Source organism: Asparagus officinalis, chromosome 5 (assembly GCF_001876935.1).
Source record: "Asparagus officinalis chromosome 5, Aspof.V1, whole genome shotgun sequence".
Taxonomy (NCBI): Eukaryota; Viridiplantae; Streptophyta; class Magnoliopsida; order Asparagales; family Asparagaceae; genus Asparagus; species Asparagus officinalis.
The window spans coordinates 101,665,910-101,680,693 of NC_033798.1; the positions used below are offsets into that span (position 1 = coordinate 101,665,910).

Genomic DNA, 14,784 nt, shown 5'->3' on the forward strand with positions numbered 1-14,784 from the left:
TTAACCTCCATGCTTACTGAGAGCCAAAACTGACATTTTTTTGCTTTTCTGCAGCTAAGGCATACAAGTGATGGGATACAAAATATTCATACATGTTGTAAAGGCTTTTGCAAGGTATCGATAATCGACTTATTGTGGAGAAATTTGGAAAATTCAGGTTTTTGCAGATTCTGTGTCATAAGTCGACTCATGCACAGGCATAAGTTGACTTATGGTAAGTCGACTTATACAGACTGTTAAGTCGACTTACGTTCTGCTCTGGATTGTTGGTTTTTTGCTCTGCCAAGTCGACTTATCAGGTCTGATAAGTCGACTTACGATCTGTTCTCCAGTTGTTGTTTTTCGCTCTGCCAAGTCGACTTATGCAGACTGTTAAGTCGACTTATGACGGGTTTTTTGGAAAGTTAGAGTTCCTATTTGCAGTCTGTTTGGGTTTCTGTTTTGGTATAAATACCAATACGATTTGAGGGTTTTAGAGGAGCAAATCTGGGGATTTTGGAGCACAGAAAAGAGAGATCTTTCTGAGCTATTTGTTAGGGTTATTGGTTGAGAGTTTGAGAGATTTGTTGGTGAGATTAGTTGGTTCGTTTGAGTGATTTGTAATCTCAATTTGTACTCTCCTTCTCTATTAGTGAAAACCCACCCCCCCTTCTTGCCCCGTGGACGTAGGCAATTGCCGAACCACGTAAAACTTTGGTGTTTGTGTTTTGTTTGGTCTTTCTCTCGGCGTTTGTTGGTTTGGTTTCTCAAAGCATCATAGTTGGTTGTTTGTTTGGCTTCCGCGCCGTGCACAACAAGTGGTATCAGAGCTCGGGCTACGCTTGGGCTATTTGGAGGAGTAGATCGCTTTGGAAGTTCATCTAGGGCTTCGTTTGGTGATAAAGGTGGGATCTTTTTGGTAAAAATCTCGTCTTTTTCAGTTTGGATCTATTTCTCGTTTGTTTCCGCATTGGTTTGGTGGTGCCTTGAGGATTATGGCCGAGAAAGAAGGAGTTGTGGGCAGTACTTCCGGCGTGAAGACCGTCCAAAGCTTGAATATCCACTCAATGAAGATTGATGTGGAAAAGTTCAATGGCACAAACAATTTTGGACTTTGGCGATGCGAAGTCATGGATGCGCTCAACGCGCAAAATTTGGAAGATACATTGGAGTTGGTCGGGAAACCGGATAATATTGATGAAAAGGTTTGGAAAAAGATGAATCGAACGGCGTGTGGTGTGATTAGGTCTTGTCTCACTCAAGATCTAAAGTATGATGTGATCAATGAGACTTCTGCAAAGAAGATTTGGGAGATCCTTGAGAGCAAGTATTTGACCAAGAGTGTGGAGAATCGCTTGCATTTGAAGAGGAGGCTTTACCGCTTCCAGTTGAAGAAAGGAACCTCCATTGGTGATCACATGAACCACTACACGAAGCTTCTTGCGGATTTGACGAATGTAGATGTGGTGATTGAAGATGAGGACAAGGCGTTGTTGTTGTTGAGTTCCTTGCCCGACGAGGAATATGAGACCTTCGTTCTTACTCTTATTAATGGGAAGGCATCTCTTTCGTATAGTGAGGTCACCGCTGCACTTGTGAATTATCAGCTTCGAAAGAAGGATAAGGAGACTTCGTTTGAGCCGGTAGCGGGGGCGTTGGTCGCAAGAGCAAAGGGTCCAAACCGTAGTGGGAGGTCGCAGTCTAGAGGGGCACATCTTGGAGTTCGTAAGAATCAATGTGCCTTTTGCAAAGAAGATGGACATTGGAAAGCCGATTGCCCAAAGTTAGTTGATCGAGCCGGGAAGAATAAGGGAAAAGCTATTCAAGCTTCAGAGGCGAATGTTGTCAAGGCTAGTGGCAACGATTCAGATTCGGATTCTTCGGGCTACTCGTTATCTGCACTGCCGTCAGTTTGTGTTGCCTACTCTACAGAGTGGATATTGGATTCGGGTGCTACATACCACATTTGCCCTAGGAGGGATTGGTTCTCCAGCTTTCAGGAGTTGGAAAGAGGGGATTTCGTGCTCATGGGGAATGATCACAAATGCTCTATTGGTGGTATTGGTACTGTTCGGATCAGGATGAGTGACGGGGTGATTCGGGAGTTGGTTGGAGTGAGGTTCGTTCCTCAGTTGAAGAAGAACATCATTTCACTTGGAGCTTTGGAGGCAGCAGGCTATAGGGTGACCTTGGCGGATGCACGCTTGAAGGTTACATTTGGGTCCATGATTGTGATGAAGGGCGTCAGAAGGAGAAATTTGTATTATTTGCACGGAAGCACGGTGATTGATAGGGAAATGACGACTTCATCAGATTCGGCTAGACTGTGGCATTGTTTGGTGCTGGGGTATATGATTGGTAATACCGTGCATTGGTTGTTGAGGAGTGCTATGACCTGCAGATTGAAGTCCTGTGAGCACATTAGGATGAGCGAGACCGTGGTGGAGTTTGGCACTTCTATCCATCGAGCGAGGGGTCTTTTTGGAGGTGTTCAGTCAGGCATTTGGGGGCCTTCCAAGGAGGCATCATTGGGAGGTAATCGTATCTTGGTTTCCACAGTTGGTGATTGTTCTAGGCATTATTGGGTCGCGACCAGTTCCCGTTGGTGTAAAGTCCTAGAAGTCAACAACAATTGGAAGAAGTGTATTGGCAGAAAGGTAACTCATTGTTTCAGCTTTGGTAGGGGTCCTTTCTTGCGTTGGTGCCGAGCTCACGGCAATAGGAGACACTTCATTGGTGTGGAGACTTTGGGGCGACGAGATGAGATGACAGTTTCGATGGGTCGTTCCTTTCTGGAGGAGGATCGGCGTTTGATGTCGAGCATTGGCATTGGTGTGCAGGCTTCGACATATTTGGGTCATCTTATGCATAGGTCGCCGACTGCTGCATTAGGAGTTATTGGATCTGTTGGAGCTGCTTTAGATTTTGGGTTGCGTCGGATATTTGGATACCCAGCATTTGGTCACATCGTGGATGTGAGATTTGATCCGATTGCGCGTTTGGGTTTCGGAGGCTCAGTTGATTATCGTTTGGGAGCTTCTGATTTTGTTCTGAGCAGGTATGTCACTTTTGACTCTCGGCAGGTGGAGAGTGTTGATCAGGTCATTTGGATATCGCAGCAGGTGGAGAGTGATGCTACTCCACGTTGGGTGGAGATTACTCCACATACTCCAGATCATACTGCGTCATTTGGGATTCCAGCTAAGGTGACACAGGTTGGAGATCATTTGGTTTTGGATGCAGATGATGGATTGGTTTTGGATTCAGTTGCAGCTGGTAGATATAGTTTGGATATGGCCATTGGTTTACCTCAGGTGGAGGTGTTTGATTTGTCTCAATTTGGGGTCATTGGGAATACTATCAGTTGCAGATCGTTTGGTGATATTGGAGAAGAGTTGCAGACTTTTCTATTTGATTGAGGGCCTTTGGAGGCCGTTTGGCCTTGGGCAAGAGGATACGTAGGCAGTCAGTTTTGATGCAGCCGATTTGGTGAGCGACATCGATATTTGGGGTGAGTGTTCGCACTCCCGTTTGGGTCTCATTATGTGAGGCATTTGTTTGGTTGGTGTTGGCTCAGTTTTGGGAAAACTTCGCCAAGGTGGAGAATTGTGGAGAAATTTGGAAAATTCAGGTTTTTGCAGATTCTGTGTCATAAGTCGACTCATGCACAGGCATAAGTCGACTTATGGTAAGTCGACTTATACAGACTGTTAAGTCGACTTACGTTCTGCTCTGGATTGTTGGTTTTTTGCTCTGCCAAGTCGACTTATCAGGTCTGATAAGTCGACTTACGATCTGTTCTCCAGTTGTTGTTTTTCGCTCTGCCAAGTCGACTTATGCAGACTGTTAAGTCGACTTATGACGGGTTTTTTGGAAAGTTAGAGTTCCTATTTGCAGTCTGTTTGGGTTTCTGTTTTGGTATAAATACCAATACGATTTGAGGGTTTTAGAGGAGCAAATCTGGGGATTTTGGAGCACAGAAAAGAGAGATCTTTCTGAGCTATTTGTTAGGGTTATTGGTTGAGAGTTTGAGAGATTTGTTGGTGAGATTAGTTGGTTCGTTTGAGCGATTTGTAATCTCAATTTGTACTCTCCTTCTCTATTAGTGAAAACCCACCCCCCCTTCTTGTCCCGTGGACGTAGGCAATTGCCGAACCACGTAAAACTTTGGTGTTTGTGTTTTGTTTGGTCTTTCTCTCGGCGTTTGTTGGTTTGGTTTCTCAAAGCATCATAGTTGGTTGTTTGTTTGGCTTCCGCGCCGTGCACAACACTTATACTATCTCAACTTCCAAATAATATTCTGACCATCAATAAGTAATTGTTTATCTCATTTTTGAAAACATAATGTTCTGGTATCCTTGGGATCTAGTGAACATAATTTTATCAAACCAATTTCTAGGATAATTGTATGAGTTTTATTGTTAGCTAAATAAATCTATTAGATCATGTTGATAAAAATGGTATCACGTGTTTAATTTCTTTTGCGAACTTTCGTGATTCTATATATAGTTCTTCTGATATTCGTTGAAACAACTTGTTGGTACTTACGAGGATTCTATAGGAGGCATTGCCTCAAATTATTTGTTGTGCACGATAATGTCCTCCGTTTGTTAATCACAAGCAGATAGAATTAACATAGACATCTAATTAGTTTGATTATTTTATTAAATTAAAAGGAAGGAAAAATGGAATGCAAATGATCGCACATAGTTTTGTATTTGATAAATTGTTGGAATTCTCTGTCACCATGGGGCTAGGAGGTGGTGTATGGTCTCAGAATCATTTGTTGTAGACAAGGAACCAATGTCGTACAATAATACTCAAGTAATAGCAAGGAAGAAAAAAGAACTTGGAGTCTTGTAATGCCATCTTTTTGTACAATGTAAGTTTTCTATCAAGATTTTTCATGGTTGAGATGAATGATTTTAGAGAAATCTGTTTACAGTTTATTGTTCAAACAGAGTTTGATTCTCTCTATTCCCCCGCCGTTACGTTACGCAGGGGATGTTTGCTAGTCAATAGAGATAAGGAGAGCTATTTCTATTGGCTCGCTAAGATTTCTACTGGCTCTGAGTGTGCCAGCTATGCATCAGCTCAAAGACCCAATATTCATTAGCCAATGAAATGAAAGATAGATATTTCCCTTGATAAGATGACTGCCTTCTAATTCCATCACCTATATTCATTACGCCAGTATTTATACACCCTCTACAAGCATAGCATTCACATCTTCTATTCAGCTCTCTTCCACACGAGAACATTCTCCTCTGTATTAATGGCCTCCACAATGGCTCTCTCCTCCCCTTCAATGGCCGGCAAGGCGGTGAAGCTCACCCCCTCAGCAGCCTCTGAGCTCATGGGTAACGGCAGGGTTTCAATGCGCAAGAGCGTTTCCAAGGCCGCGTCTTCTGGCAGCCCTTGGTACGGTCCAGACCGTGTTAAATACCTGGGCCCATTCTCCGGTGAGCCCCCATCCTACCTCACTGGTGAATTCCCCGGTGACTACGGCTGGGACACCGCCGGGCTCTCTGCGGACCCCGAGACCTTCGCCAAGAACCGTGAGCTCGAAGTCATCCACTGCAGGTGGGCAATGCTCGGTGCTCTCGGCTGCGTCTTCCCTGAGCTTCTAGCCCGCAACGGTGTCAAATTCGGTGAGGCTGTCTGGTTCAAGGCCGGTGCTCAAATCTTCAGCGAGGGAGGTTTGGACTACTTGGGCAATCCTAGTCTTGTTCATGCTCAGAGCATTCTCGCAATTTGGGCCGCTCAGGTTGTTCTCATGGGGGCTGTTGAAGGATACAGAGTTGCCGGTGGGCCTCTTGGTGAGGTGGTCGATCCTTTGTACCCCGGCGGCAGCTTTGACCCATTGGGTCTCGCAGATGATCCAGAGGCTTTTGCTGAGCTGAAGGTGAAGGAGATCAAGAATGGTAGATTGGCCATGTTCTCGATGTTCGGATTCTTTGTTCAGGCGATTGTGACTGGAAAGGGACCTTTGGAAAACTTGGCTGATCACCTTGCTGATCCTGTCAACAACAATGCCTGGTCCTATGCTACCAACTTTGTTCCCGGAAAGTGAGGGGTTCACTTTTTTCCTCTGCAGCCACAATTACTTGCATATGTCTATCATGTATGGATTTTGGATGTTGAGGTTGTTGATGGTGTAAATTAATCTTGTTCAATAGAAATCTCTCTCTGATTGCAGAAATTGTAATCTGATCCTTTTGAACCTGGTCTGGGATATTTTCGTTCTGTTTTTCCTCAAAAACAAAATAAAAAAGGGTTACGAGAACTTTCTATCCTTTATGCTTGTAAATCAGAGAACTTACAAATCAGGCATTAGATAAAATTAGAAAAGATCAATGTCTTGTTTTTGAGGGAAGGAAAAGATCAGTGTCTGAGAAGCCTGAAGGATAGCCAAGAACTGAAAGTTAAACTGAAGTGAGAGTTTTCTTTATGTCAAGACTTTACACAACAATATGTCGCAAAAAGTTAACATTGTTCTTGTATTGTTATACTCTTTACAAAAGATTTAATTAATCCTATGATAAATAATTTAATGGCTAAACGATCTTCTAAATTGACGCATGTCAAGTCCTCCGACATCTCGTGCAATTTGACACAGTTGAGAAGCTAATATCAGAAAACATGAAATTGGTAGATACATTATGCAAGGAGCTCAATTTTATGATGTATGTATGATGACGAACTTTTGACTCTATTGGATTCGTTCGACAGACTTTTGATATAATCTGAGATAATTTTGCAACTAGTTTACTATAACAAATGTACATATTCATATTTACATGCGCTTCCTCATTTTACACGCACCAACTAATTAACTGCACTTTCAACTTGCGTAGGATTCAAGGGGATGACCTTGAGAAAAAAAAAATTTCCCTTCTCTACAATAATTGTAAACCGCATAATTCTTCTCCAGTACCCCCTCAGCATCATCATGCTAACACAGTCCCATCTCTTGATGCATCCATGCATTGCTGTTTGATGATTGCTTGTATGGAGAAGAACCAGAGGCCAAAACACAAGCATTTGCATTGAAATTTCTCAAGGAAGCAGTCAAAGGGCCCTTGGCTTATAGGACCAGTGATGGTTAGTGTTTCATTATTGTTCCATCACTGCTTGAGTAGAGGAGAAATTTATACTGGCACCATCACTGCTTATTATGTGAGTTCTCAATTCACGGAATTCTAAGCCATGCGTATAAACACTTAGATTGCTTACAGGACCAGTGATGGTTAATGTTTCATCATGCTTCCATCTTTCGTCACAAGGACCTACCCATGGTGCCATCAACTTCGAGTTCCTCAAAAATCTCAGTGCAATCGCATACACACTGGATTCCAATGGAGTCACTCAAGGGAAGGGCAACAGGGATTAGAAATTTCACTTGTGGAAACCGAGACACATAATGTATGCCACGAGAAATTCCCAGTCGTCATCATAAAAGAAACTTGAGTCACATGAACTGGGGGCCTTTTTAGCCAGGCCTTTTCACCCTGGTGAACGCCTTGTTGGGTTGTAGGATCCTTCATCAGAAACTCAAAGGATAAATATGGTGGTAAAATGAGCAAATATTAAGCATAAGCAACAAATTTTAACCATGGCTTCAAAACTCCTCATTTGACAAAATGGTTAAGTGAGGGGTTTAGAAGAGTTAATCCCTCTTAGCTTACCAAACACAAAAATTTACACAAGGTATAAAGTGAGATAAGCTGTCAAAAATACAAAAAGAATTTAGACTCGTTTAGCAAAGGGTTAAGTGAGAGGTTAAGGAGACTTAACCACTTCTTAACCTGCCAGACACAAAAAAATCTATATAAGGATTAAAGTGAGTTAACCCTCTATAATTTGCCAAACAAAAAATATATAGAAAGGTTAAGCAAACCCCTATAGAGGGATTAAAATGAGTTAATCTCTCAAAATGAGGGGTTTACTAATACTCTTATTTAGAAGGATTAAGAGCTAACCCCTCTAATATATAAAGAAAATAGTCAAAATTATTATTATTCCCAAACATTAAAAATGATCATAAGGGTTAAAATAAAACTTATGTAACAGATTAATAATTTAGTCTTTCGAATTATCGAATGTGCTAACTATGTTAATCCTCCTTCTTAATCCCTCTTCGTTAACCCCTTTCCAAACGGAGCCCAAGGAATTAAATGAGTTAACCCCTCAAAACGGATAAGTTAAGTTCATAAATAAATGGGTCATAATTCTTTTAATTCTCAAACGCAAAAAAAGAAAAAAAAAGATCCACAAGGATTAAGATAAACTAGCCTATGGATTAACAAATTTAGCCCTTTAAAGTAATTAATTAGTAAACTATATTAACCCTTCTTCTTAATCCCTTCTCCTTAAACCTTTGCCCAACAGGGGCATATCAGACCTTTTCAAAAAATTCTTTATCTCAACAGGCACTGATGATTTAACAAAATGATGAACAATTTGAAGATTTCTCTTCGTCGTGTTACTATGCCCAATTTCAAGCTTTCTATAACTCGCTGCTAGTTGGAGTTCTGATGATTCACATTAATATTTCAAACAATATTCTAAGATTTTAACATGGCAGAAGAGATGTAAAGCTACAAAACGCACCTAGGCTCTGATTTCGCACTGCCACGTCATGAGCCCCCCACTACTACAGCAAGAAAAAGGGGAAATTTCATGAAACTTATAAACCCTAAACCCCAGTGATTGCATGAACTTTAGCTATTGATCTCGGTCTGTTCGATTCGACGTTGGGCCCATTAAGGAGTTGGCGGCGGTGGAAATTCCGCGCCGGGACACCCAAGATCGGTGTTGGTAAATATTGTTTGGGTGAATTTACTCATACCCTCTCCAACAATTGTCTAATTGCCCAAGAATTGTCTAATTTAGCTATTGAGGAATTACATTTCTATCTTAATTGATAGTTTCCCCTTTTCGAGTCCAAGAAGATTTGATAGAATCAATGATAATTTGAGCGAGAGCTCCTTCTTAAATAGTCGTATCTTCATACCAGAAATCATACGTACACATAATACTTCTAATTGTTATTATTATTTTATCAAATACTGTAAAATGAAAAAAAAAAAAACTTGTACACTTTTGAGCATATGAGACCAAAATAAGAGAAATATGACTGCTAAAATGGTGCGTTATTATCAAAGATTGTATATTTGTACATATCAAACCTTACAAATGAAACTACATAATTGAATTTTATTACAAATACAATCAAATGAAATAAACATATTCATATCTACAAACACTACTAACACACCAACTACACAGCTTTCGTTTTAATTTGCAGAGCATTCAGGGGGGAGACCTTGAGGAAACCTCTTCACATCAGTACAATAGTTGTAAATCATATAATTCTTCTGCACCCATCTCAACTTCTTCATGCTTGCGGAGTCCATCTCTTGATACATCCATGCATTATTGCTTGAGGATGACTTGCATGAAGAAGAACCAGAGGCCACAACACAAGCATTGGCGTTGAAATTTTTGAAGGAAGCAGTGAAGGGTGCTTTGGTCCAATCTGTTTTTACTAGCCCACCTCTTGTGGCCCAGTCCTCAGCATCCCATAGGCTAGAGTAGAGCCTCATTGGTTGGTTCTTTGGATAAGGTAAACCAATTGATTCCCTGTTGTTGAACACTCTGATTGGAGTTCCGTCTACAGAGATGCTGCAAATGGACAAAATTGATGATGTTAGTATTAGAACCACATAGTCCCCTTTTTCTCCTCTTCATTATAACTTGTATTATAAGGTCAACCAGGGTACAAGAAATGTCTATTGTTTCTTACATGTACTCAAATTCTCTCTATGGTCAAGTTGGAAAATTTTCTTATGTTTATCTTTCCTGAGTTAACTTCTCTACATAGAAAGAAGATTCTTGCTGTATTTTTTTTCTTTTTCTAACTGCGATTTGCTAAGGTTTGATTGGTCCATAGTGTAGTTACACTAGTCATGTATGGTAGAACATTGATTTGATAGGTCCATAGGGTAATTAAACTAGTCATGTACCGTTGAATAGAGCTCATAGAGTCAAGTGGAATCACAAGACACTATTGAATTCCCCACTTTATATATTTTTTATTATTTTTATTGGTATTTATTATTTAGCATGTCACTAAAATTAGGGTAGAACACCATTAAAAAGGATAAATTGCGAAATTGTTAATGCAAATTTCAAATACAACCATGATAAATTATATAGTGATACCACTAGCTCAAGATCCCAGCTATGCCATTGGTTGAACATCATTAAAATTAGCGTAGCACACCATTAAAAGAGATACAATTGCAAAATTGCTAATGCAAAATTTAAATACAACCATGATAAATTATATAGTGATAGCACTGGGTCAAAATCCTACCATTGGTAGAACACCATAAGGAATAGAGAACTTACATAATTTGTTTAGGATTCCACAGAACAGAGTACGTATGAAAATCAGCTCTTGGATCAAACCAGAGATAGAACTGCTGCTCCCTGTTCCCCTTCCCTTGAGTAAACACGTTAGTGTGCAGAATATAAGGATCTCCACTAAGGTTTCCAAGGAACTCGAAATCAATCTCATCATGGGTTGGTCCTTGCGACGACAGCTGCAACATCCGAAATCTTACATCAGAACAATATATACAAAAACATTACTTTTGAATTTATAGTACTAAAGGATATAAATAGCTACGCACTCGTTATACAGAAAATGAACATGTAACTAATCCTAAAAATAATACTAGTTTTAAGACATTGAGACTTACATAGTAAGCCGTGACAGTGCCTGCAGAGTTTCCAGGGACTAATTTTATCTGCATATCAAAATTTCCGAACAAATACTCATTCTTAGTCTGAAACCCAGAGCCAGAGGTTTTATCAAGTGACAATGTGAGTAGCTGCCCATTGTTAAGAATCTTGCCTCGGCCATCGCCCCAACTAACATCGACATCTCTATAGAAGTTTCCTGCAGCGGCGATGATCGGAGAGAGAGAAGCTATCAATGCAAGTAGGAGAAAGAATGAAGCCATGGTTTTTCGTTTTTGAGCTGTGAATGAGTTGAGAAGTTTGATGGTATTGGGGGTATTTATAGTGTTTTTGGAGGTGGGGAGAGAGAGAGAGAGGAAAGAGGGTGGAAGATGAGCTGGATAAGTTGAATTCGGGATGGAGATTGGTAGTCTCTAATGATGGGTAGCAAACGTGGGGTCTTTTCTTTGTTTATTGGAATCAAAACGTGTGGCATGAGATTAGTATGCCAAAAAATAGGGGGATAGTTGTTTTTGAATGTAAAGTTGAAATCATAAAGGGGGTGTGATGTGGGTCTTTGAAGTAGGAACCTTTGCTTACACGAGCCAAGAATTCATGAACTCAGAGGAAGTAGTAAACGCGTTTCCTTTACTTTTCTTTTGATATCGTCTCTAGAAGTAGAGACTTAAAAGGAGAGAAGCCTCGGTTATTAATCTACAAGCTGTTTTATAATTTGGATAAAGAAAACTAATTATTGCCATCTTTTTGCTATTAAAGTGGTTTAAGCTTTAGTTTTCCAAACATTTAAGTGTAGGTTCGTATGCATTTTGGTATTTAAAAAGGGATTTGGATCCTCTCCACTATAAAAAAATAGTGGAGAGACTACTGCTTTTAATATCAATCGTTGATTATTTAGTAGGCGGTTATGATACAATCTAAATCTAACACTTACCATACCCCCGTGTATTGCACTCATTCCTAATTTGCACTACAAGATAAAATCACAACCATTAACTAGATAATCAATGGCCGTGATTATGTAGTGGTCCCTCCACTGTTTTTTTTGTAGTGGAGAGGATCCGAATCCTTTAAAAAGTCTAGTGACGGTTAGATGTTACGAGTTTATTCAATTGTTCAGGTTGTCAAGAAACTAAGAAGAAAATAAAAGGTAATTAAAAAGTCTAAACCTAATTTTTCTCAAAAATTCTATGGTATTACGCATGCAAGAAGTGATGTTTAAATGAGCCAACCCCACCACGGGTGGTCGTTTTCTTTCACCAACCTTAGGTCACCAACATTTCACTATTGATGTTGTTAAGTGAATATGTGAGTCTCTCCTCTTGCCAAGTTTTCAGAGTCACCCGTGACACTTAATTAATTGTTCGATATAAACTTTAGCCAAGTTCTTTGAATATCATCAGTTTTGAGCATATTGCAACCTTAATGATTATGACAGATTTGAGCACTAAGCTAATGCTAATCACCAAGAGTTCGTTAGATTAAATTAATTCTGATTTGGCTGTTGCATCAGTACATCTAAGATCTATAACACAGCCTGAATATTTATATTTTCTCGCTTCTTTAGACTATCAACGTATTTAATCACTAGGTGCTTTGTTCAGTTAGGTTCATTGTAGACATGATTCTAGGGGCTATGTGATTAATAACGAGGGCTGAATAATTCAAGCGTACGTAGTAATCATGTTAGTTAAAGATCAGTAAATAATATTTTGCTTAACCAACTACTTCTCTCAGACGCGCTCACCCGTGGACGGCTTACTAGTGGAGGTGGGAGATAGCTGTCGATATGAATGATCTGTGATCAAGTATGAAGTTTTATTATACGTAGAGGCTTATCCTTTGGGTCTGTTGGTCAATGCCATCGAGAAGGACCGCTTTTAAAAGTCAAATAATGTATGAGAGCTTACGTTCATGCCAAAGTAGTTGATGAATTAATAAGCCAAATAGTAAAACTAGGCTTGACCGGCTTTATCTTAACCAGGCTAAAATGGAAACATATAAGAATTGGTCGATAAAAGAACTAGTTTAGATGCTAGATTTTGAAGAAGAAAGAACTAGTTTAATTTCGACCCAACTTTTGAATTAAAATCAAGGTTTTGAATGAGGGTTTACCACTTAAAACAAGTTTTATGGAGCTGCCAAACACACCTAATAATGGAAGCATATTGTTTAGATAGGTTAATCACACAGGCCAATTGGTATCGTTGTTTTGAACTTACAACCCCTCCACTTTTATTATTGCAGATAAAAGCCTCTAGGGTTTGTCTTTTGTTTTTTTATACACCCTGAGACTCGCTAACTAATTTCAACCCGAGTACAATATCTCCATGTTGTGCGCGGCGGCCAAATTGTTGTGCTTCGAGGAACCAAACCAAAATGTCGAGATAAAAGACTAAACAATCCAAGATAACGACACAGACACAAACAACCAATTGTTACGTGGCTCGGCAAGTTGCCTACGTTCACGGGCCAAGAAGGGGATGAGTTTTTACGAATAGAGAAGAAAAATACAAACTGAGATTACAAATCACTTAAAACAACCAACTAATCTCACCAACAAAGCTCTAATTCTCTCCAAAATAAAACCCTAACCAATAGCTCAAAAAAAAATATCTTTTATGTGCTCCAAATATCCCCCAATCAATGCTTAATCAAAGCCCAATCAAAGCCAAAGAAACCCTAAAAACGTGTGCTCCAAATATCCCCCAATCAATGCTTAATCAAAGCCCAATCAAAGCCAAAGAAACCCTAAAAACGTATCTCTATTTATAACAAAACACAATCACTTAATCAAAGCCCAATCAAAGCCAAAGAAACCCTAAAAACGTATCTCTATTTATAACAAAACACAATCACAAACAGATTGGGATTCTAAAAAACGAGCTTGTCACACCCGGGGGTGACAGACACCACACCCCTGAAAACAGGACAGATTCTGTCACACCTGTGTGTGACAAACACCACACCAATATCAATAGGGACAGATTCTGCTACCTGGGTATGGCAGACACCACACTAGGGTGTGGTGGAGTCTGTCTTGCTTATTTTTTACGTTTTTCTCAAATTCCTTCGCCGTTTTCACAACTCTCCACCTCGACGAAGTTTTCCTAAAACTGAGCCGACACCAACCAAATCAAACGTCTCACTTGTTGCGTCCAGTATGAAGTGGAATAAAACCACGACAACAAACTCAATCCAAAACAAGTCGAGACCCAAACAAGAATGCGAACAAACTCCAAATGTCGGTATCAACTCACCAAATCGACTGCATCATAAATGACTGCCTACGTATCCTCTTGTCTAAGGAATCAAGCCTTCACGTAGTTCACCCAACGGCCTCCAAAGGCCCTCAATCATATAATACAAATTCTTCCTCCTGACGTCCTTCATCACAATAATGGATCCAAATATGACCTTCAAACATGCATTCTCTAAGGTCACCCTATAGCCTGCTGCCTCTAAAACTCCAAGTGAAATGATATTCTTTTTCAACTAAGGAATGAACCTCACTTCATCCAACTCTGGAATCACCACGTCACACATCCTAATCCAAATGGTACCGCTACTACCAATAAGGTATTCATGATCATTACCCATGAGCACGACATCCCCTCTTTCCAACTCCTAAAAGCTGGAGAACCAATCTCTCCTAAGGCAAATATGGTATGAAACACCCGAATCCAACATCCACTTTGTAGAGTCGGCAACACAAATTGACGATAGTGCAGATAATGAGTAGCCCAAAGAATCCGAATCTGAATTGTCGCCACTAGCCTTGACAACATTCACCTCTGAAGCTTGAGTAGCTTTCCCTTTATTCTTTCCGGCTCGATCTGTCAACTTTGGGCATTCGACTTTCTAATGTCCATCTTCTTTATAAAAGACACACTGATTCCTATGAACTCTAGGATGTGCCCCTCTAGACTGCGACATCCTATTTCGGTTTGGACTCTTTGCTCTTGCGGCCAATACCCCCGCTATCGGCTCAACTGAAGTCTCATTATCCTTTTTTCGAAGCTGATAATTCACAAGTGT

At 40.2% G+C, this 14,784-nt stretch overlaps 2 protein-coding genes across 2 annotated transcripts; one reads left to right on the forward strand and one right to left on the reverse strand.

Annotated features, from left to right (window-relative positions):
• LOC109840412 (chlorophyll a-b binding protein of LHCII type 1-like) lies at positions 5,195-6,269 on the forward strand. Its single transcript, XM_020409049.1, has one exon. The coding sequence runs from the start codon at positions 5,255-5,257 to the stop codon at positions 6,050-6,052; it is 798 nt and encodes a 265-aa protein (XP_020264638.1). The 5' UTR covers positions 5,195-5,254; the 3' UTR covers positions 6,053-6,269.
• LOC109840413 (probable xyloglucan endotransglucosylase/hydrolase protein 23) lies at positions 9,116-11,030 on the reverse strand. Its single transcript, XM_020409051.1, has 3 exons — positions 10,749-11,030; positions 10,396-10,589; positions 9,116-9,666 (listed from the first exon to the last, which is right to left on the reverse strand). The coding sequence occupies exons 1-3, from the start codon at positions 11,010-11,012 to the stop codon at positions 9,279-9,281; spliced, it is 846 nt and encodes a 281-aa protein (XP_020264640.1). The 5' UTR covers positions 11,013-11,030; the 3' UTR covers positions 9,116-9,278.